The sequence below is a fragment of the Aspergillus candidus genome, assembly GCF_002847045.1.
Source record: "Aspergillus candidus strain CBS 102.13 unplaced genomic scaffold BDW47scaffold_98, whole genome shotgun sequence".
NCBI lineage: Eukaryota > Fungi > Ascomycota > Eurotiomycetes > Eurotiales > Aspergillaceae > Aspergillus > Aspergillus candidus.
Genome location: NW_020194103.1, coordinates 1,116 through 22,261, shown reverse-complemented (window position 1 = coordinate 22,261; position 21,146 = coordinate 1,116). Strand labels below are relative to the sequence as shown.

Below are 21,146 nucleotides of genomic sequence, written 5' to 3'. Positions count from 1 at the left end.
TCAAATAACCTCTCGTTCAACACACCCCAACTATTCTACAGAAGATTTCAAAACGAATACAGACAGACAGCCCAATCCAATTCACCGGTCAGTTTGGAGATACAGGAATCAGAAAGTGGGGGGTCTCGTTTGCAGCCAGGAAAGAGTCATACGATATTAGTTGACTCTTCCATTTGCCGAGCCCACCCGACAATCTCAACCCTGCATGCCAGCCTGCCAGCCCTTGTATCAACTTCGCAGTGTCCGATAGTTCTCTTTTTTTTCCCATTACTCAAGCCGACACACTCGCGCAATTATCGTAGGGTAGAATCGGCCGAATATTTACCGGTACCAGTACTCGGGCTTGACGTAGTCGGCAAAGGTCTTGGGCTCGACGTGAGGGGGGTGGCCGTGGCCGTGGCCGTGGTCGTCGTCTGCGTAGCATACACGTTAATAACGGGGCAGGGCGTTTGAAGGTTCTGGTCCACTCACGGTGGTGCTCCTCCTCCAGGGGACCAACGTAGTCCAGCTTGACAACGTTGCCGCACTCGCCGCAGCGCTCGATCGGGCGGTCCCGCGAAACCTGCAGAGAAGCCGGGTTAGCCGGGCTGGAGTACAGTGCATCCCAGAATTAGACTTACGGTCAGCCAGATGACCTGGTGGGAGTCGACGGGGTAACCGGTGCAACCGGCGTACTGCTCGTCACCAGCGCCCTTGACAATGATGGGGTTGTCGAGTGTTCCTGTTGGGCAGAAAGATGGTTAGACTCCGTCCTCAATGGCACGAGACGGATCGTTCGGCGGAACACATTCGACGCGTGACGTGATAGAAAAGGTGGAATCATACCCTTCCGCGAGGCATCCAGGGGTCTCATGTCGAAGATGTCAATGCCCTGCATCTTGCCGATGAGCTCGAGACGCTCGAGACCGGTGGCCTGGCTGATATCGGACGGAACGGTACCAGGCTTGGCACCGGGGGGCAGAAGATCATCTTCGGTCTTGATCTCTGTCAGAAGGGAAGGAAAAGTTAGCGTCATCCGGAGAGATAGTGACAAGGCTACGCCCGGAGCGATATCTCGAGCAAAGGAGCTGCGCATTTCAATGCGTGCCCCCGTTGCCCAATTCATTGCAGCAAGTATCGTAGGAAGTGTGCCAGTCGTTTGCATAGCGTAGACGAGCCAATTGACTATATCAATCGGGGAGAACCGGGTACATACCCTCGAAAGGCAAGATCTTCCCCTCCTTCTCAGCACCGGGCTTGGGGGCGTTGCCTGCGAGGAAACTCCATGTTAGCCCGTTGAACAAGCAGAGCAAGCAGAAAACAAAACCAATGAGCCTGATCGGGTTCAATTGGACAGTGTGTGGCCAGGCCGCCCGCCTGAGCTCTCATGACGCGGCGGTCGAGGGTTGATGGGGGCAGACGTACAGCGAATGATGGAGGAGGAGAAAGGGCGAGCAGCGAAGGCTCTGGCGGGGGTGCGCCGGGCGGCGGCGAAAGCTGTGCGTTGAAGGAACATTGTCCTGGCGATGCTGGGGGATGCAATGGAGGCGGACAGGAGGAGGTCTGGCAGGAGATGGAGGTCTGAGGTTTGAGGTGAGTTTGAAGCCGCTTCGGCCCGTTAGTCGGACGAGGATTGCGAATAAGTCAGCAGCGCCGGTTGATTGGTTGCGGCAGCTACTTCGTCCGCCCACGCCGACCAGCTTGGCACTTCTTCCCGATCCGGACATGGATTAGGGCTTAGGGCTGCGATCGTATGATCTCCCAGTTGCATCAGACCTCTACAGTACGTCCTAGTGAATATATGACGAGGAAGGGGTTCCGATGTCATACAATCCTTCATCCTTCGCCCCTAGCTGTGGGAACATACCACTCTTCCCCCATCAGGAAAGCCAAGCCAGGAGACGACGCGTGACATTGAAGAAAGAAGAAGAAGAAAAGAAACAAAGAAGAAAAGAAGGAAAGATCATACAAAAGGAGTATCAGATGAGCTGAGCTATAATCAAACAAGAGTGCGCCATTGTCATTCCCAAATACTGTAGCATTCGTCCCACCAGCTCAAAGCTGCGTCGCTTTCTCCCGACAAGCAGCCGGCGTAAAACCATTGCCAACCTTCCCAGCCACGATCCGCCACCGATCGTTCTCGTATTCTTGCATTGCACGCTCGAGCCGTTGGGTCTGCAATATTCAGTCAGTTGATGACCATCGTCATCGCTGCCGGAGATCGACATGTCTTGGTCAGGGCTACATACCATTTCGTCACTCCAAGCCACGTCCTTGGCCTTTAACTTGGTGCAGTAGCGAACCTGCAAAGTGCCGCTGGTGCGACCCGGAAAGAAGTCGGCGATTTGCTTCCACGTGAGGTTCTTATTTTCCTTCAGCTCCACCAACAGTGCATCCTCCTCGGGTGTGAACTTCAATTTGGGGCCCCGCGGCCGCGGTGCCGGGTCGGGCATCCCGGGTTGCCCAACGACACTGGGTGGACCGGAGGCCAGCGAAGACGACTCTAGGTTGATCCCCTGGCCCTGAGAGGCGCGGAAGGAGGCCTGTGGCGGGAGGCGATGGTGGTGGTGTTGCTGCGGGAGTGCCATCGAGTCTGGTGGCCCGAATTCATGGCTGCGCATGGGGTGGTGTTGAGACGAGTCACCATGGACGGGGAAGAGCATCTCCTGGCCGTGTGAGTTTTCCGACGAGTTATCTGTCGCGAGAAGAGGCAACTGTGGCCTGATCCTGTGGTTGGCGTCGTCCCCGTCTCCCTCAGTCTCCGAATGGGGCCGCTTTTTGCCACGCTGGACGGAAGGGACGTCGAAGCCGGCAGTAGAATACTGCATTGGAAGCTGTCGCCCGAGCATCTGAGCCGGGTTGAGGACGACGGTCTGTGAGATCTCGTGAACGGATGATTGAGGTGTCGCTGTGGGAAGGACGGTCGCGTTTGCATGGTGTTGCTCGAATGCCGAATTGTGCGAGCCGGTTTGCGAAAATGTGGTGTCGGCCGATTTGTGGTGATGAAGATGGGGTTGCTGCGGTTGATAGACGAGTCCTCCTTCATGCTCTTCGGGTTTACCATCGGCATGTTGAGGGTAGTTAATCGCATAGTCTCGGTAGGGATCCGCCAGCGTCGCAGACATACATCTGCGCTGCTAGAGCTGTACAGCCCTGGCAGGCTAGCTACTCAGATGAAAGGTGGTTCAAAAAGGGTGACCCAAAGGCGCCCAAGGAGTCGGCGCCGGTCGAAGGACGGCGTTTCGCCCTATGCCACACAACCGAGGAGCAGGATGAGCGAACTGTACTTCACTGTACCCAAGCGCCGAGTCAGGGAAAACGCGAATCTCGACAGTGGCCTAAGCTTCTTTGTTAACAGATCAGGAAGTGTTCCCAGTGTGGTTCGATGTCAGGACGGCTGAATATGCTCAAGCTATAAGGAAGGTGAGAGGACTAGGCTGGGTGAAATTGAGCGTACGGGGCCATCAGATGCAGTAGCAGGGAAGGGAACTAGATGAATCCATGGTATGATAGGTGACCCTGGAAACTGTCTAGGTTCTTTAGGGGATGTGCTGCGCTCACCGGGATTTGGCCGATGGTTTCCTGGGCTAACGAGATGGTACCAAAATAAAAAAATACTGGCTCTTGACAGACGCAGATCGCACTACGGGAGGAATCGACTTCTCCAGACCCAGGCCCGAAAGCTCTCTGGTTCGTTCACCTCGTGGGAAATTATCAGCAGATATATTTCCGCAAATTGGCCGCAATCTGCCGCGGGCCCCTGCCGTCACTGAAGCTTCGAGATAAAGGCAGGAGAAAAGTTGAGGTAAAGATTTGCACCCTGCAAAACCAGACGGCCCCGGGCAGTGATAGGCTACAGTCTATATAGGCGGGCCGACAGGAGCAGACAGTAGAGGAAAGGTTCTGGAAAGAAAGAAACTAGGCCCTTGAGATTGCGCGCAAGACACGGAGGTATCTCGCCCGAATGAGAGATCTGCAGGTGGGTAAAAGGAAATAAATTCCCCCATTTGACGGATCCGCGCTCCAGGCAGGCTAAGCTTGAAGAGAGTGCAACGGCCGTCAAGGGCAATAAGGCGAGGTTCAGCAGCAGACGAGATCCGGCAGGTGGGTGTTTGCTGCTTTCCGAGCCGTCTGGCAAGGGGATAATAATTTAAGATGAAAAAAAAAAAACACAAGACGCCAAGCCATGGCACAGGCGTGGAGATAAAGAGAGGGCAATTAGCCGTCAGTCAGCGAAGAACCTGTCCGTGTAGGGCAGCAACAAGACAGCAACCAGACAGCTTGAAACACCAAACCAAACAGAAATAGTCTCACTAGGAGTGCCATTGGCAACTTCTTTGACGCCATTCATGATCAACGCCGGTGGGGAGATCCAAGCCCAATCCCTCTCCACACAAAGGCCTAATATAATCTAAAATTAACTTACCACTGGATACGAACGTGCATGCGACCATGAGCAGATTGGTGGATTCGGGCCTTCGGAGCAAGAGAATCAAGTCGTTCAAACCAAGCCTGCCACTGCACAGTGTCCCGCGGAGAGATCAGGAATCAGCCCCTTGTCATCGCCAACGCCGTCGTATGGACGCCGTCGCAGCAACTCCACTCGGTGGCACCCCAATGGCTGTGGGTGAATAGCGTCGGCGAAACATCCACGAGGGAAGGGTGATTAGAATTACTAGCGGACAATGCTAGCTGCATCCCGGTGGACCGACAATTTGCTAAGGAGTTATTGCCGCGTCCTCTGACTCGAGCATTCAAATGACAACCCCGGTCTAGGGCTTCTTGTCCATCGCCATGAGCAGGCGCGGGAGGACCAAACGGGCTGTGGGCAGGCGATTGAGCAAGATGTAGAGAGGGGGCCAGCGGCGAATGATTTGTTCCGCAAGTCCAAATTAGTATATCGCGCAGCAATATGGTATCTAACCAGTCCCCACGCCTGTTCCACGCTCAGGTTTGTTTTTTAATTCTCATTTCTGTTTTTGCTGTTCGCTTTCTTTTTCTTTGCCTCTTGTTTTCTTTTCTTTTCTTTTTTGTATTTTTTCTTTTTTTATCCCCCTTCGATTCCTTTTTCCCTTGTTCCTTTTTTGGGGTGGTTCTGGATTTTCGATCTCTCCCAAGCCATTTGGCACTCTCTCCATTAGTTCGACAAGCAAGAGCTTGTGTTTCCATTAGTGGCCCCCCACGCTGGTTATCTGCCATGAGGGAACTTCAATCAACCTTAATTGTTTGTGTATCAACGGGGCCGCACGAGAAGCTCGCTCCCTCGCTTAACTCCCAGACAGCGGTCGGGTGCGAGCACACGAATAACTGGTAACTGGAAGAAACCCTCTAGGAGGGGACGGGTGTGTATTCTGTGGCGCACGGTAACTCAGGAGGCGGGCAGTGCACGAGCACTGAGTCCGTGTCCGTGGACCAAGGGGGAAACCACTACTCTCGGACTAGAGAGATACGTAAAACAGCCCATCTCCATCATGGCATCATCATCTCCCCCCAAGCACAAGCCGGATCATCATTGTCGTCACCAAACTGTTTTGTCTGTTAGTTAGTCAACGTTAATCAAGCCCGACGGGAAGGCTAGCTATCTGCAGGATCTCGTGGAGCACTCCTCCCTGGAAGTCTAGGCTATCAATTCCGAGCGATTTAGGGAGGAGGGGGGAGAGGAGAACATTTTAACTTTTTGGGGCCCGAAATTAGGTCCGTGAAGCAATGGTGAAACTGCTAGTCTGGCATTTTCTCTCTCTTCTCGCTCGGACCAATCCTTGCCAAGTGGCTTAGACAAAGGAAATAAATGAATGAGGTAGGCGTCGTATCAGCGCATGCTAGTCCGGAGTCCCGGCTCGAAGATTCAGTTGCTTCGGGATCATCCGGAGACGATAGAGACAGACAGGCTCAGCGGATTGACCGGGAAATAGGCTTGATTCGATAGTTCCGATGAGCGTGAGTTAGGGTGGATGGGGTTATTAGGTTTAGGTCGAGGACGGGAAGTGGGAAGTGGGAGGGATGGAAGTGGGAAAGTGAAGCGGGCCGGTGGGTGTGGATTCGTTCCCCTTAGTGACTAACTTCCTAGTCGTTCCTCTCCTAATCCACCTACGCCTGCCTTAGGCAGATGTATATACTCCCCTTCATAAGATCCAAATGAAAATCAACGGCTTCGGAGTCCGGTCCGTCCTCGTCCCCTGGTCTCTTTACCTCGGTGGATCATCCTGGTAAGGAGAAGATAGAACGCGCTTAAAGACGCAGCAACCCAGATTATGGAGATTTAAGTTCGACTGGGAACACCTTTTTAATTTCATTGATGGCCCTGGGTGGATCCAATCCTTCTACGCCTACAAGGCACCGTCGCAAGTAATTTCCCACTGCATGTGGCTTGCTTATCACTGGAACCTGAGGCTTGTTGGTCAATCTAATTAAGGAAACAGGAAAGGAAGTGAAATGAGAAGGAAGATTAGATCCATCGAGAGAATGAAGACGAGAGAAACACATCATGAACCAGTCAGTTAAGATTCGCTGATACTTGTACATACAGTCAATATTCCTTCTCCCTATTTTCCATCCCAGAGACATGAAACTTTGCTAATCACAATGATAACACTACCACATTTTTCTCCGGCACATCGATTAAAAAGAAATGATCAAAATGATAATAATAAAAAAACGGATCGCCATAATGGAACAAGTGGGAATGATGATGATAACACACGAACCAAAGAAAAAGAACAATAAATAATAGAAACAACAATATAGAGCTCATCCAACACAATGCACTGCCAACGCCTCATCCCACGCTTACGCGAAGTTATCGGTGCGATCGACCCAGATGTCTTCCAACTCGGCAAAGTTCTGGAAGTGGAGTGGGCGATGCTGGTCGTCGTAGAACCTCAAGGGGGTGTCAATCTTGACGTAGACTGGCCGCTTCTCGACGCTGCCAAAGGAGCTTCCCATGAAGCTGTAGTTCCATACGTTGTCCTCGGGAACCAAGAAGTATCCACGGATCTTGTCACTAAGCAGCAACTGGCACTTCTCACCCATGCTGGTCGAGAAGCCCTGCGGATGGTCGGATGTCATGTCCTTGTTCTCAGCACCCCACTTGTAACCCTGAGGCGTCAGCCCCCAAGCGGCCAGAGACACCGATCCAGGGGTGAACGACACCGTCATGGTCACCGTCTTCTTGTCCCAGGACGGATGGGCGTTCATCAGACGGGCGTGCTGCGTGACATCCGTAGACGTCATGTACGAAGGCTCGTTACCAGATATGGTGTGAATCACACCCAGAGGCTCGAGGTTGTTCAAGTATTCATGCTGGGGCAGCGTGTGCGGCAATTGAACATCCCGGGTGTTGCCAACCTGCGGGATCATAACGATGGTCCGGATCTCCTTCACCTGGTCATTGTCAGGCGGGGAGGTACCGTACAGATACCCGGCCACTTGGACGCGGAGATCGGCAATCGTAATGAAGCGCTTCAGGACGTTCTTGGGCATAACATAGGTGTACCCCTCGTCGCGGACCTCATCCGAGGAAACGTAGATGTTGTTCGACCTCGTGCGGAGGTTAGACGTCGCGATGGCCCGTGTCCGCCACTCCGTCTTGGAAGCGAAAGACTGCTGTTCATACTGCGACGTCGTGGTGACGATGATATCCTCGCCACGAACGTTTTGAGTCTTCGTCGTCACAGCGGTGAGTTGCTTCTGCTCCTCCTGCTGCTTCTCAATCTCCGCAGCCTGTTGCCGCTGCAGCGAGGGCGCGCTGATCTCCATACCAAGGATGATATCCCGCACCTCACTACTCGTCAAGCTCTGCACGTTGACATTGTTCTTCTTGCCGTAGTCGTTAAGAATGAGGTCACGCAATTGCACTTCGACCTTCATCCAGTCCTCGTCGGACAACGTGGGCCAGACATGGTGCTCTTGAGTGATAACGGTCTTGTCGGGGCGGAGAATGATCTTCGCCTTGTCAATGTTGACATGGAGAGCACGAAGAATGAGGATCAGACGAGAGAAAGCAGTGTACGGCGAGATCGACTTCAACCACTCATCGTAAAGGTTGAAGAGGACCATTTGAGGTTCGGTCGCGCGGAGAATCATATCGGCAAGCTTCTCGACCTTCATAGCAGCCTGGAAGGGCAGCTGGAGCTCGGAAGCACGGATGGAAATATTGGGGAAATCCAGCAGATGGACTTCAAGAGGATCCAGGAGACCCTTACGGGTGACAATAAGCTGCTTCGGCTGCTCTTCGACGGGCAATGACCGGATCAGCGCCGCCACTTCTTCCGCAGTCTTCCACTTAGCCAGTTGACCCAGACGCTTCTGTCCAGCCCAAACGCTAGTGTGGATGATCTTGAGGAACAGCTGTCCAGTTCTGGGGTTGAAGATGAAGATGGCTCCGTTGATTGGCTTGGTTGTCAAGTTGCCTTCGAAGGTCTTGTGGATAGTGACACGGTAGACGTTGGTATCATCGATGAACAGCTGGATCTGCGGGCTGAAGAGTTCCGAGTAGTTTTGCGAATTGAGGAATTCCTGGTTGCTCTCAGAGGCGTACAGCTGCAGACCCTTGCGAATACGCTCCCGCAGCACGTACAGAGCCGGGTTGGCCTTCATGACCTTCGCCATAGCTTGCTGAACCAAGGTCTTCAGACCCGGGAAGTACTGGCCGTATGCCGAGTACAAGTTGTACGCAAGGTCGATGCCGATCATCAAACCGGTGGCCGAAGGGTAGATACTCATGCTGTCCGTGGTGTAGTCGAGGTACTTGGCACGAACATATCGTTCAATGTCGTGAGAATCGTAGTCACCATACCGCAGTTGCACATCAAGCCAGAACTTGTTCGTCGTAGTTGGCTCGTAAGTATCTTTCGTGTCAAACAGGATGGAAGGACGGGTCACGTTCCACTTGTTCGTCGCAAAGAGCAGGATGTCCGCACACGAGCTATTCATCTTATAAGATTTACGCGGATGAATGGTTTCCTTCTGAACAGCCTCGATACCCAGCTGCTCAAGTTCCTGGTCAAAGACCTGACACAAGTCCATAACAACAGACTCGTGGATCTTCTGCCACAAATGCGCACGGAAAATCTGGATCAAAGAAATCTTCAAGGTAGGAATCTTGCCGTGCAAGAAGATACCTGTGAGATCTAGCTGCACCTGGAAACCAACGTAGACGTTGGCGCGGTTGATGGTGGGAGACCACCACAGAGTGAACCGACGGTTGGGAATCTGGTTCAAACCGGATCTCTGGGCATTGGTGAGCTTCTTGAACTTCATGGATTCTTCGAAACCACTGTTATGCAGGACGAGGTGATCGTGACGCAGGTAAAGCTGATCCTTGTCAACCCGGAAACCGGCCCACTCCGTGGTCTCGGTCTCGAGACTGATGTCTTTGACAAAGAAGCTGCGTTCCTGAGGACTCGAGCGCTCGGCGCCTTCGAACTCAGGGCACTTGAACGCCAAGTACTGACTCCGCTCCTCGGTAGGAAGAGCGGCGAACTCAGCGGCAGTCATCTCCACGGTGTCAAAGGGTTCCGCTTCTGACGCGGCAGGTGACTTCTTCTCCCGGTGCAGAACCAGGATATGGTTCGGTGTAACCACAAGATCCTCCTTGCCTGCGTCGACCTTAAGGCGGTAAAGACGATCTTGACCGTTCACGATGTTGAACGCGCGACGAGGCCCACCGTCAGGACCAAGAAGTAGATCGCCTTCTCGGACATCCTGGACTTCGACCTCGCCACCATCGTAGCGTAATAGCCGCGTTCCCTTGGCAAGACAAGCTCGCTCCCAGAAGAGACCCTCCCACGACGGGAAGGCGGTCGCCTTGAACAGAGTATGCTCCAGGATAGTTTCGACACCACCAAGAGCCTGGATGACATCTGTACGGTAGGCATTCAGGTTCCACAATTTACCATCATGTCGCTGGCTTGTCCACCAGAATGGGTTGCTCTTCATCAACTGGTATTGCTTGAACTCAGAACGCAGACGGAATCCCTTATCGAAACTGAGCGTGCTGCGGTCCTTCTGGAAGAGGGTGTTGATACGAGGCAAACCACGGTCCCAACTGTCTTCCAGGTCCTCCAGCGTCAGACGCCGGTTCTGCTGTTGAGCTTCTTGTCGCTTCTGGGAGTATTCCATCCACACTCTTTGAGAGTCAATGAATTCAGCCTCCCAGGGGATGATGTAACGGAAGATGTTGGGAATCAAAGTCTCCTCGTCGTGAGACATACCCGACCGGAAATGAGTGATTCCTGTGTCGGTCTGCTTGGACCACCGTTTATCGCTGGCGGGAATGAGGATGTGAGAGCCGGAGATCATACCCAGACCTCCCAGTTCCTTTGGCGTATAGAAAACCGCGGGAGGGAAACGCGAAGGCATCTTGGAGTTAAGACCGATTTTGACACGGGTCTGAATCTTGGTCTCACATTTCACGATCGTGTCCAGGAGGTTGACAGTCGACACTGCGGCTTCACGGTAGTAGGTGAACAGTGCAATCAAAGCCGTGTTCCACTTGTTCGCGATCTTGGTGAAGGTGGTTGAGCCGGATGACATGAGGATCTGCCGAATACGGTTGTTGAACTTCTGAATGTCTTCCTCCGTGACCTGCAAGAACGCATGGGCCGTACGCTCCTTGCTTGTGTTATCAACCAGAGACCAAACGCTGTCCTTGACTGAGAATTCTTCGTTCATGTTGCGATTCTTGGGAAGTATGCGAACTTCGAACCCGGACATGGAGAATAGCAGATTGGGATTGTCTTTGCTGTAAACACTAGAGAAAGTATCATCCCATTCAATCGTGGTGATGGACCTCGGCATGCGGTTCTTCAGATCCCAGAACACAGCACGGCCCAGGTTGACGTCGTGACGCATCAAGCGCATTCTACAGTCGCGCGGCCAGCACTTCTTGTTCCTGTATCCAATCACGTTCTCGAAGTTCGGGTCGGGGTTTTCGGTCAAGAAACGCTGAATCAGATCCCTTGACTCGTCTGCCTTGAATCTGAAGAACACCCAGATCTTATCGACATAGCGAGTGTACAGGCGAATGGGATGTCTGGTCTCGGTGGCTCGATCCCGGAACTGGAGGAAGTCGTTGGGGCTCTGCGGCGGGCCGGCCATTTCACTGGCTCTCTGCAGTCCAAGGAGCAACAGGTCAATCATCAATCCGTAAAACTGGAAAACGAATCCGGAGAATTGAAGTCCACGGATCAATCCATAACTGTTGGTATGGTTCATGTCCTTGTAACTAAGCTGCACGTTGTTCTTAGAGGTGATATAATCTGCCAAATTATGATCCATGATCAAACGGAGCAAACGGTTCAGCAAGGTGAGATCCATCTTCTCGTACACCTTAGACAACTCAGTCTCGATCATCACGTTCGTCTCTCCATCCGCAGTCTCCCAAACATTGTCCAGGTTATTGATACCTTGGGCCCATTTGTACGTCAACAGTGGTGGGACTTCGGAATCGGAAGGCTTGATCCAAGCCGGGAAAAGATGACGCTGCTCTGCCTGATACCACAGATACTGATCCAGGTAAGCATCGGTAATCTTCTCGATGGGCTCAACATCATACACCGGGTTGATGTGGCTATAGTTGTCGTTCATGTCGATTCCGACTTCCTTGAAGGCTCTCTGGGTCAAAAGGAATCTCTTGATTCTAGCCAGGGTCGTTCCGGGGGAGTCGTAGGCCTGTTCGATAAGAGCAAGCTCCTCTCGCTGGCTTTGGTTCAATCGCCCCTTGACGGAGTAAGCTTCGCGGAGTCGCTCCAAAGCGAGGATCAGAATCTTGGTGTCATGCTTATAAGAAACACTGGGGAACGGAATCGGCGAGAACTTCCGGGACTCAAGCCAATGCACCATAGTCGTGTAGATTGCCACGGCCTCTTCCGACGACACGTAAGGACCGTCCTTAAGGTAGTTGTGCTGCCGCTCCTGCTCGGCCTTCAGCCAAAGACGAGTAAGACGACCAAGGTTCTTCTTTGCAACCGTCTTATCCACCGTCGCACCTCGGCGGATTCTTTCACGATTGTAATGGGCGACAGAGATCCACCAGTCAGCCTTGCTCTTCACGTAACGAAGGATGATGTTCTCAATAGGAGCAGGAAGACCGGGAACCTTCCAGGGGATGTTACTCTTCCAGCATCTCCATGCCTCCGACAGATGCTGAAGAACCGTGTTGACCTTGTTCTGCTTGATACCCTCGGGCATCATGTCCATGAGATCAGCCATGACAGACGCACGCAATTCGAGATCGAAATGAGATTCCACACGCTGCTTGGTGACGGTCTTTGCAACGCCCTTGCTATGACGGCCCTCAAACTGGCGAGAAAGCAAGTTCCCAAGCCATCTCTCAAGCAGGGGGATGATGCCACGCATGAAGAACAGCCACACACGCCAGGCCGGCGCCCAGAAACCGCAACCAGGGCCCTTTCCGACCGGGCCAGAGTTGAACCGGTAGTAGATCAGATGCTTCAGATCTTTACAGGAGCGGATCTGATGCATCAGCTTGTACTTGTAACGGTACATACCGGTCAGCTGGCCAACGTGGTTGAAAGCATAGAGGATACCATCGGCCAGTTGGAAAGCATCAATGTTGCCTAAGCGATATTGCACCTGGGCGTCGACGATCAGCTTGGTCAGGCGCAGGATTTCTCTCATTAAGTGGAAAGCATTTCCGAAACGAGACTTCTTTCGCTCCTTAGTGGTCAACGTCTTCACCGGCTTCAAGTTGAAGTTGTAATCGAGATGCAGGTACGTCAGGTTCTTGCGGTGGATCAACAGGTTCAACATGTTGAAACCTTGGCGGCAGACCTGCAAACCGGCCTCAACCCAGTCGATGGTGGTCTGCTGGAAGAACTTGGTGGATTTGAGGGTCTTAAGCAGGTTCTGCTTGCTCTGAGCCTTGGGCTTCTTCTTGTGCAGCTCGTTGAGCACAAAGGTCTTGAGAAGCTTCTGGTACGACACGCGAACTTTCACGGGTTGTCCCTGTGGACAGTGCTCCAGGTACCACTGCTTGACCAGCGGCACATCCTGTGCGCGCACCATCTTGCCCGATCTCTTGTTGAAAGGGTGAGGAGCCCACCAAAGCGCGATAGCCGAAGCGGTCTCGGGGGTGTAAAGCTCCTCGTCCGACATGAACGGTTCTACGTCCGCCGGAAGCTCGAACTCATCGTCCTCGTTATTTCCGGGTCCGAAAATCTCATCCTCATGGCTGACTGTGATGTTCTTCGGAGCGACGGAACGGGAGGAAATGGGGTTGATGACAGGGTCGAAGTAGAAGGCAGGAAGGTTGGGGTCGTCGGTCCGAGCGTAAACCACTTGAGGGTGCGAGTACCAGGGAATCTTAACACTTCGGGGGAGGGTATTATACAGGAAGGGGTATGCGACACGGTACTCGGTTCGGATAGGGGCTCGGAAAATGATGCGATCGATCGCGTTGAACTCGCTAAAGTCCTCATCGTTCGGGTCAATGTCCTTATACAAGGGCTCGAAACGCGGGCCTCCGGGGATGGCGACATTGAGGGCCTTGGCGGTGAAGAAACTGCTCAGATCGAACATGTGGAAATAGTTCTGGTCGACCACATCACTGAGTAGCTGGTGACTTAACCGGTGCAAAGTCGCCATCTGCGGAAGAGATAAGTTCCAACTCTTGTAGCTGGGCCCGTTGACATGGGGGGTATCCAAGAGGGGTCGGTGGTCGTAGAGCCATTCATAGACGGGGCCGTCCTCCGACTCGTCCAACTCCATCTGAATCGGCTCCAGCGGCTCGACGTCTTCGATGTTCTCGGACCACGAGAGCGGAGGCTCCTCGTCATCGAAAGGGGGGAACCGCATCCGCTTGAAATGTCGTCGATCGCTCTTCTCTCTTCGCATGCACACCCACATGGTGGCCCACTGGGCATGGAAGACGGGCTCGATAACCCGGGGAGTCTCATTGACCAGGGTCAAGCAGCCGTTCACGTGGTACAATACCTTCACATCCCGGGCCGATTCCCAGGGCATGGGCATGTTCTCCAACAGCTTCAGGACGGCATGAGGCATGAACTTCAGCGCGCCCAGATAGCTGCGCTTCTCGTTGCTGAATTTCTTCTGCGACACGTCGCCGATGTCGCGGACGATCTTGCGCAGATGCTCCGGCGGCATATCCGCCTTCTGAGTTTCCACATAGCCACCCTTTCTCTTCTCACCAAATCGGTTTCGTTGCGATCGAAGCCATTCGGTCTTCTTCTGAGCGAACTTTGCGACGGTTGGGTCCGCGGGAGGTTGATACCCTGGCGGCGGCGGCGCCATGGGCATCGAGGGAGGTGCCGCTGCACCCCAGCCCGGAGGCGGAGGAGGAGGCAACGACGCCATGGTTATTCTGAGAGGATTGGAGATGCCTCTCTCGATCACACGGGGGGGGGGGGTGGGTCGACGGCTCAATCTACCAAGTCGCGTTCGAGATTCACGTCACGAAAAAGCTCATCAAGCGCGGTTAGGTCATCAAAACGACAGGGTAAAACAAGGAAAAGAAACAAAAGAGTTGATGGGTGGGAGGTTCAAGATAGTATCACCCAAGAAGTCGAACGTAAAGGATCCACTTCTGGCCGATCCCCTTCTCACGACAAGAATGATGGACGATACGATACTTCTGGCACGCTCTCTCTCTCCCTAGGATTGATGTCTTTGCAAAAGGAAAAGAGGTGGCGGCTCTGTCCCGGACCGGACCTGTCCCGATTGGGGATAGCGCGGACTCGCCAAATTACCAAATCGGCACTAGCGGCACACGGAGCGAAACCCACACAAATCCCAGAGACTCTGCCAGAATTCTCCCCTACGAGCTTTTTGACGACAACCGACGACGCCCGCCGCCCATTTCTTGACCACCGACGCAGAGGTTCAAGACCGTCAAAATGCCGAACAACAGAGTCCAATACGTGAGTTAATTCAGGACCGGCGACTTTATCTTCGAAACAGAAATACTGACGGGATCTTTTTTTCGCACGTTACAGCGCAGACGGAACCCGTACGTGACTTTTCCCACACAACCTTCCCTGGCATGAAATGCGAAAGTCCCCTGTCACTTCGACTGTCGAAAGCCTCTTCCGAATTGCGACAGGAAAGGAATTTTTGGTTTCGAACGGACTTGTACATGAACAGGATATTGATTTTTCGACTACAGGTACAACACGCGGTCCAACAAGGTCCGTGTCGTTAAGACCCCCGGCGGCGAGCTCCGGTACCTTCACATCAAGAAGCAAGGCACCGCCCCCAAGTGCGGTGACTGCGGCATCAAGCTCCCCGGTGTGAGTACTCCCGAGTGAAATTTCGGTTTTTTTCCCCGTGGTTGTGTGGATTGGCCAGCAGGTGGCGGGGGAGGCGGGGGTGGAAGGGATTCAACGAATTTCAGGCCACCCCAGTGCTGGACCAACTCTGGAGGGACAAGGCGATGGTACAGGAAGGCTGACGGGATCCTTTTCTCCCCTACACTAGATCCCCGCGCTCCGCCCCCGCGAGTACTCCCAGATCTCCCGGCCCAAGAAGAACGTCAGCCGTGCCTACGGTGGTTCTCGCTGCGCCGGTTGCGTCAAGGACCGCATCGTCCGCGCCTTCCTGATCGAGGAGCAGAAGATCGTCAAGAAGGTCCTCAAGGAGTCTCAGGAGAAGTCCTCCAAGCGCTAAATGGACTCGTTCATGTTCGGTGTTCGTGGTTAGTGGGAGCGAATGATATGGAAATACGAAAAAAATCGGCAGGGTACGGTTCCTCTTAGACCAGTGAACCACGGCCGCACGACCCAGTCGTGGCTCGAAATGAATTATCCATTCATGAATTCTGGCGTTTCAGATCGAAAAGAAATTCGATTATGAGTTTTTTCTGTACTGCCGCTCTGCCGTTATGTAGTGAATCCTTCCCGTACAGGCAATTCGGACGTAACAGGGTGATTGAAGATCGGGCTGGTTGAGTTGGACCAACGTCTGCTTTCCAACCTACCAAAGTATGTACAGATGGAGGAAAGAATGAGACAACCAATACCTATCTCAACTGCTATCTCCAGCCCAGTAGGCAAAGCTCTATAAAAACCACCGACAACTTGAACCCAAAAACCCCTCCAGATATATATACATCCACCAACCCCCACGCACGTTTCATAAAAGCCACACAAACTCAAACCATCCTCAGACACATACCTCAAGTATATAGCTAGATATGCAAGTAGAGACTTAAGTACTTGAATGTCACCAAGGTTGGCAATCCGCCCAAAGAAAGGCCAGCACAAAACGCACGGCCCAGCCCTCATCCTGCCAGGGAAGGCAACGAATCCACCGCAGATTATTCTTCGTTTCGATTTCTTGGCGTGAAACCACTGCACATAACTGCTGTGCGAAGGGCTTGCCTTTTTGTATGTTGGGCTTATTGGTTGAGTACATAGTTAGTAGTAGGAGTAATTGCTTCTTTTCTTCTGCCCTCTTCCCTGTCTATGCTGGGTTGTAGTCGTATCCTTGGAATATCCTACGGCCCTTCCGGTGTGTGGGTAGAGTCGGCCGGTTGATTGAGTCAACTCAACTCACCAAGGGAATGAAAATCAAGAAAGAAAAAAAAATAAGTATAATAATGATAAAAACAAAACAAGATGAAACAAACTCAACAAGCCAAGGCGGAAAGAAGTAACGCACAGAGCCCCCTATTACTCCTGGTAATTAGTTGATGCACTCCGTACTCAAGATATATATATAAAATCAAGAAGTTAACCACCTAAGTTAGTTACCCACCCACCTAGATACCTTATTATTACCTAGTGAGAACAGCTGTACGTTCATCCTTTGAGGTAGTGATAACCATTTACTCATATATCTTTCTACTAGAGCTGTCTACACAGCATTATCCCGAACCACGCATATAAGTACTGGTGGGGGAGGTGGGGGGAATGCGAGGGTCGATCGGGTTGGAACTGGGGTGGGGAGAGGAGGATGGACTCATAGAGCAAGGGCTAGTACTAGATCACGTAGACTGGTTGATGTAGGTACTAATGCCAATACTTAGTAGGTAGGAGTCAGATGCGGCCTGGTTGTATCTGTTATTCATTTACTTTTATTTTTTATATTTTTTTTCACATAACCTTGGTTTATTTGTGGGAAATTTGCGCTCTACACATGAGACGCTCTTTCCATATAGTTCTAATGACTCTATGACTAAAAATTTACCCTAAATATCTCATAGAAACACGTACCTCTACCTAGACCAGAAAGTCACAGTTAAGTCGTCAGGAAGATAAACATATAGCCTCACCTCACCATGCATACATACACACATGAAAAACGCACTCCCCCCCCAAAAACCCACGAACACATCACAACATACGCAAGAACCCACCACAGCACCAAACACGGGGATGACATACATACATACCCAAAACCCACCGCCCACCGGTCCCATCCATCCATCCATCTATCCATCCGCCAAGCATCTAGGCGAAACATACGTAGGCCCGACATGACCTGGAAAGCAATGCAGCAGCGTGTGCGACCTGCATCTTGCCTTTAGCGAACGCCTACATGGTGTACAGCTACATATGTACGTAGATGGGGTAGGCGTTACTCGCCACTGGAGGGGAAGGTTGTTTTTTTTTTTTTTTTTGCCCTCCCATCCCCGACTAGAACTAGACCGCTTGTCATACCTGGGCCGACAATGGGGAGGGAATCGTTCTTACCCGCGATGTGAGGAGACTTATTCGGCATTGGGAGGGTGGGACAGCAGGTGGGCGCCGTTGACTGGGAGGGAGGATGTACAGGGGGGAGGATTGGTGAGGGAGGGAGATAGGAAGGGAGGAAAGAGGCGCTGTCTGTGCTCTGCATATGTAGGTATCGTGTCGTGTTCGAGGTACAGCTAGCCTTTCGGCCGGCCGGCTAATCCTCGCAGCCGAAGGGTGAAATATTATCATTATAATGATAAGTATCAATCTTAATTGAAATTATGTTGTTATTTTTGCGTACCTACATGGATGGTACGTACATGTCTTTCCGGCTGGTGCCCGAGCCTGGGTGATCAGATAGGAAAGACCGTGGGGCAGGGTACATACATCTGTTGAACTCGACAGGTACCACTGCTCTGTTCTGTGGGTGAGGGGAAGGGGAAAGGCCAAGTGGTCAGTCAGTTACCAGCTGTCAGCAGGTTGACACAGCGGCGATCCAGGCTGATCCATGTTCCGACGTGTGTGCTCTGTGCAGGTGCATGGCGTGAAGCGGAGAGTCTGACAGATGGGATCGTCGGCGCTGGCTTATAGACAAGTCGGTGGGTAGTGGATAGTGAATAGTGGATACCAAGGGCTGAATCAAAAGGGGGAGCTGGTTGCCGTGGTTGGCGATTGGGTTGGGTTGGTTCGGTCAGGATTGAAGTCAGCCTTCTTTCCCATCTGGTTTCCTTGCCACGGACAATTGACCACCGTATAATTGGTTGATACTCGATACCTATAAAGCTATAGCATTGGTTTTGGCCAAAAAGCATGAAACAAGGCGTTTACCAGGCGTCCGGATACTCTTATCTTCGGCCGTCCCGATCCATGTAACCTGAGGTTTCTCCGGTGCTATTACGCGCCTTGACTAATGACAGTGGTTCTTATGATGAGCTCATTTTTTCAACTTGCCGGCTATTGATCTTCTCTTTGCTTCCGGTCAAAGCGCGGTGGAGAACCCCTCAATGGTGACCGAACCCCCGGGAAGGAAAAGCCAACGTGATACCAGGGTCAGCCTCAGCCGCTGCTGTGACAATATTCAGCGAGCCATTTGGCATCTGACATACGGACGCGCCTGGGAATACCCATGAAACCCAAGAAAAAAGTACAGAAACGTCTGAGGAGAGGCCGGCCGAAGGAAGGTTAGGGACTTTGGGCTGCACGGGGTAGGCGCGTCCCTGGTCTGAATCATGTCGGTCTGAGAGAAGGGACTGACGGATACTATCCGAAGCATGGTGCCCGAGTAAGTAGGTCAGTCCTTGAGGGGGGGCAGTTCACGACGAGCCATCAAAAAGAAGGCAACCCATGCGATGGAAGGCAGCTCGCTAGACTGACGCTGCTCTAGCCCAGAAGAAAATGCCGATGGATAAGATGTGCAGCTGTCATGGGATCCAGGGACGGGCCGAGTAGGCCAATCAGTATATGAGAAAACGAGTGAACAAGCGAAAAAAAATTGACTGGTCGTAAAAAGAAAGCTCGAGACGCTCGTGGCTGCAAAGATGCGATAGTCCCAAACTTAGCAGCTTTGTTCATCCTGGTCATTGCCATTGATGTTTTTCTTTCTCCTCTTTCTTTTTTCCCGTCACCTCCCCAATGGCTATTGTTTGACTTCTTTTGCCTGGGTCACTAATTCGATCATGACGACCCCGCCCTTGAACTTGTTCCCAAACTCACCCCACAGACCCCTTAACTTGTGCGCGATGTCTCAAACGAGAGAGAAGGTCTAGAAACTGGAGCCGCGACCTTCGCTTCATGCGCCTAATGTCATCCTCAACCGGTGGTCAGAAACCCAGCATTTGATATCGTGATCCTCCTGCAGTGCTCACGACAGCCCGAGCTAGCAGCGACGTGCATCAGCAGCGTTGTCTCAGATGCAAGAGTTTAGCGACTCGATGCAGAAGGATTTTGAGACATTCGGCACGGCCCGTTTGGTGGTTGCAAAAATAAATTAATAGCCTCGAACTCAAATACGAAAGTCGTACTTTTGACTTTTGGGCGTCGCACTCGGCTGATGGAGAGGCAGCAGAGTCTATTTGCCTTAAGCTCGATGATACCCAACAAAGGGAGGAAGAGTATCTGGAGTCTGGAGACGACGTCGATCATCAAAGTCGGAAGTCCGGGGTTTGGGTAGGTTTTAGAATGAGGAGAAGCGAAGACTGGGTTGGCAAGATATCAATCCCAACTAGTGCTGGATGACTCCCTTATAATTTACACCGCGTTATCTTTGCCCAGGTCTGACGTCCTCTCTCACCGGTCAGTCAATAAGAACGACGGACGTCGTACATACGTGATATAAATGAGACCGGGAAAACCCAATGCGACCCGATGGGCATGCTTGAGATCGCACGAGGGACTGGAGAACGAGCCTTCCAGTACCTTGCGTACACCGAGAATAAATATAGTACTTTAGGACTGACCTCGTTACTTCTCGGGCCCATTCATTCTTTGCTTTTTTTTTCTCTCATCTTTCCTCTTCTCCCCCCTCCTCTTATGCCCTATTTTTCTTTTTTTTTCTTTAGTCACTTTTGACGGACACACGGCATGCGTCCATTCGGAGAGAGGGCGCGTCGGGATAGGCCGTGTCAGGTCCGGTCCAGGTCGGACATGGAGACCAACTCGCGCTGCTCTTTCTGTTTTGGCCTTCCCCCCCTTTAACCCACTGAACCGTCCTAGTGTAATGTCGTATTCCTGCAGCACGTTAACCCGCTGACTACAGGTAATGGAGTTGAGCAACGACGATGAGTCGCGGACTCAGCCGGTCGATATCCCTAGAGAGAGAAGGTGTATCCCGTCATTGCGACAGCGACAGGCTTGGCTGCATGGGGTGTCAAGATTTCATTGCTGGAGCCCACTTTTTTCTATTCTTTTTTTCAAGTCACCTGCCGCCGTCAATTGGTGTATGATCTCTTAGTTTGAGATGATTAAAAGAAAAGAAAAAAGTGACTAGAGATCAGAGACTAGATATTGGTGAACGAAAGAGAATGGATAGAGAAGAGGTGGGGTGCGATAAGTTGGGGAGGGGGGAGGATCGTCGGATCTTGGTTGGTGGAGGAGATTGGGAGACAATGGCCGACAAGACCAGACGGATAGCAAACCAGAGGATTCTTGATTATTTTATTTTATTTTACTTTTTTTTTTAAATATATCTGTGAATCTTCAAGGGAACGTCGTTTCTTTATTTTTGTTCATTCTTTTTCTTTTCTGTTGAGGATCTTCGATGAATGACAGACGGTATGACGATGGGGTGAGAATCTTCAACCGCCACCTCTCCCTCCAGTAGGCCGTCCTACCTTCGATGAGATCAGGATAGCAGATAGCAGGTAAAAGCCTCAGATGTGCCCCACCGACAGGGAACAAGTAGAGTTTTACACGAGAACTAAGGCCGGCTAGTTTTCTCGCCGAATGAAAAGTCTCAGGCTCCAGGGCGAATGACAGGAAATCACGTCGATCAACCCTGATCCCCGGCAGATAGATAGA

The 21,146-nt window shown here is 52.0% G+C and overlaps 7 protein-coding genes across 7 annotated transcripts; 3 read left to right on the top strand and 4 right to left on the bottom strand.

Annotated features, from left to right (window-relative positions):
• Nucleotides 1-122: 122 nt before the first annotated feature.
• Nucleotides 123-1,613, bottom strand: cox5b (cytochrome c oxidase subunit IV). The gene is made up of 6 exons (XM_024820324.1): nucleotides 1,405-1,613; nucleotides 1,196-1,249; nucleotides 826-984; nucleotides 621-721; nucleotides 472-562; nucleotides 123-413 (listed from the first exon to the last, which is right to left on the bottom strand). Exons 1-6 carry the CDS (start codon nucleotides 1,493-1,495, stop codon nucleotides 322-324), a joined length of 588 nt encoding a protein of 195 aa, XP_024667309.1. The 5' UTR covers nucleotides 1,496-1,613; the 3' UTR covers nucleotides 123-321.
• Nucleotides 1,614-1,870: 257 nt separating this feature from the next.
• BDW47DRAFT_96614 (SANT/Myb-like DNA-binding domain-containing protein) lies at nucleotides 1,871-3,579 on the bottom strand. The gene is made up of 3 exons (XM_024820325.1): nucleotides 3,541-3,579; nucleotides 2,229-3,325; nucleotides 1,871-2,154 (listed from the first exon to the last, which is right to left on the bottom strand). Exons 2-3 carry the CDS (start codon nucleotides 3,102-3,104, stop codon nucleotides 2,035-2,037), a joined length of 996 nt encoding a protein of 331 aa, XP_024667308.1. The 5' UTR covers nucleotides 3,105-3,325; nucleotides 3,541-3,579; the 3' UTR covers nucleotides 1,871-2,034.
• A 680-nt stretch (nucleotides 3,580-4,259) lies between these two features.
• BDW47DRAFT_114227 (uncharacterized protein) lies at nucleotides 4,260-5,882 on the top strand. The gene is made up of 2 exons (XM_024814610.1): nucleotides 4,260-5,588; nucleotides 5,646-5,882. The coding sequence occupies exon 1, from the start codon at nucleotides 4,892-4,894 to the stop codon at nucleotides 5,291-5,293; it is 402 nt and encodes a 133-aa protein (XP_024667307.1). The 5' UTR covers nucleotides 4,260-4,891; the 3' UTR covers nucleotides 5,294-5,588; nucleotides 5,646-5,882.
• A 575-nt stretch (nucleotides 5,883-6,457) lies between these two features.
• Nucleotides 6,458-14,514, bottom strand: prp8 (U4/U6-U5 snRNP complex subunit PRP8). Its single transcript, XM_024814609.1, has one exon. The coding sequence runs from the start codon at nucleotides 14,311-14,313 to the stop codon at nucleotides 6,766-6,768; it is 7,548 nt and encodes a 2,515-aa protein (XP_024667306.1). The 5' UTR covers nucleotides 14,314-14,514; the 3' UTR covers nucleotides 6,458-6,765.
• A 282-nt stretch (nucleotides 14,515-14,796) lies between these two features.
• On the top strand, nucleotides 14,797-15,993 carry BDW47DRAFT_114222 (60S ribosomal protein eL34). The gene is made up of 4 exons (XM_024814608.1): nucleotides 14,797-14,876; nucleotides 14,952-14,965; nucleotides 15,122-15,245; nucleotides 15,433-15,993. The coding sequence occupies exons 1-4, from the start codon at nucleotides 14,853-14,855 to the stop codon at nucleotides 15,619-15,621; spliced, it is 351 nt and encodes a 116-aa protein (XP_024667305.1). The 5' UTR covers nucleotides 14,797-14,852; the 3' UTR covers nucleotides 15,622-15,993.
• A 1,925-nt stretch (nucleotides 15,994-17,918) lies between these two features.
• On the bottom strand, nucleotides 17,919-19,293 carry BDW47DRAFT_114221 (uncharacterized protein). The gene is made up of 2 exons (XM_024814607.1): nucleotides 18,459-19,293; nucleotides 17,919-18,405 (listed from the first exon to the last, which is right to left on the bottom strand). The coding sequence occupies exon 1, from the start codon at nucleotides 19,215-19,217 to the stop codon at nucleotides 19,011-19,013; it is 207 nt and encodes a 68-aa protein (XP_024667304.1). The 5' UTR covers nucleotides 19,218-19,293; the 3' UTR covers nucleotides 17,919-18,405; nucleotides 18,459-19,010.
• A 526-nt stretch (nucleotides 19,294-19,819) lies between these two features.
• Nucleotides 19,820-20,691, top strand: BDW47DRAFT_114219 (uncharacterized protein; the record flags this gene model as incomplete). The annotated part of the gene is made up of 1 exon (XM_024814606.1): nucleotides 19,820-20,691. A coding segment is annotated over exon 1 (194 nt), but the record flags the coding sequence as incomplete, so codon positions are not given.
• Nucleotides 20,692-21,146: the final 455 nt, after the last annotated feature.

Excerpts from the sequence above, each read along its gene's own strand:
- cox5b (XM_024820324.1), bottom strand. The coding sequence starts at position 1,495 with ATGTTCCTTCAACGCACAGCTTTCGCCGCCGCCCGGCGCACCCCCGCC. Across the intron at positions 1,250-1,404 it reads CTCCTCCTCCATCATTCGCT|GCAACGCCCCCAAGCCCGGT; the intron begins GTACGTCTGCCC and ends GTTTCCTCGCAG. Across the intron at positions 722-825 it reads CCTGGATGCCTCGCGGAAGG|GAACACTCGACAACCCCATC; the intron begins GTATGATTCCAC and ends TCTGCCCAACAG.
- BDW47DRAFT_96614 (XM_024820325.1), bottom strand. The coding sequence starts at position 3,104 with ATGTCTGCGACGCTGGCGGATCCCTACCGAGACTATGCGATTAACTAC. Across the intron at positions 2,155-2,228 it reads TGGCTTGGAGTGACGAAATG|ACCCAACGGCTCGAGCGTGC; the intron begins GTATGTAGCCCT and ends TGAATATTGCAG.
- BDW47DRAFT_114227 (XM_024814610.1), top strand. The coding sequence starts at position 4,892 with ATGGTATCTAACCAGTCCCCACGCCTGTTCCACGCTCAGGTTTGTTTT.
- prp8 (XM_024814609.1), bottom strand. The coding sequence starts at position 14,313 with ATGGCGTCGTTGCCTCCTCCTCCGCCTCCGGGCTGGGGTGCAGCGGCA.
- BDW47DRAFT_114222 (XM_024814608.1), top strand. The coding sequence starts at position 14,853 with ATGCCGAACAACAGAGTCCAATAC. Across the intron at positions 15,246-15,432 it reads GCGGCATCAAGCTCCCCGGT|ATCCCCGCGCTCCGCCCCCG; the intron begins GTGAGTACTCCC and ends CCCCTACACTAG.
- BDW47DRAFT_114221 (XM_024814607.1), bottom strand. The coding sequence starts at position 19,217 with ATGGCAATGACCAGGATGAACAAAGCTGCTAAGTTTGGGACTATCGCA.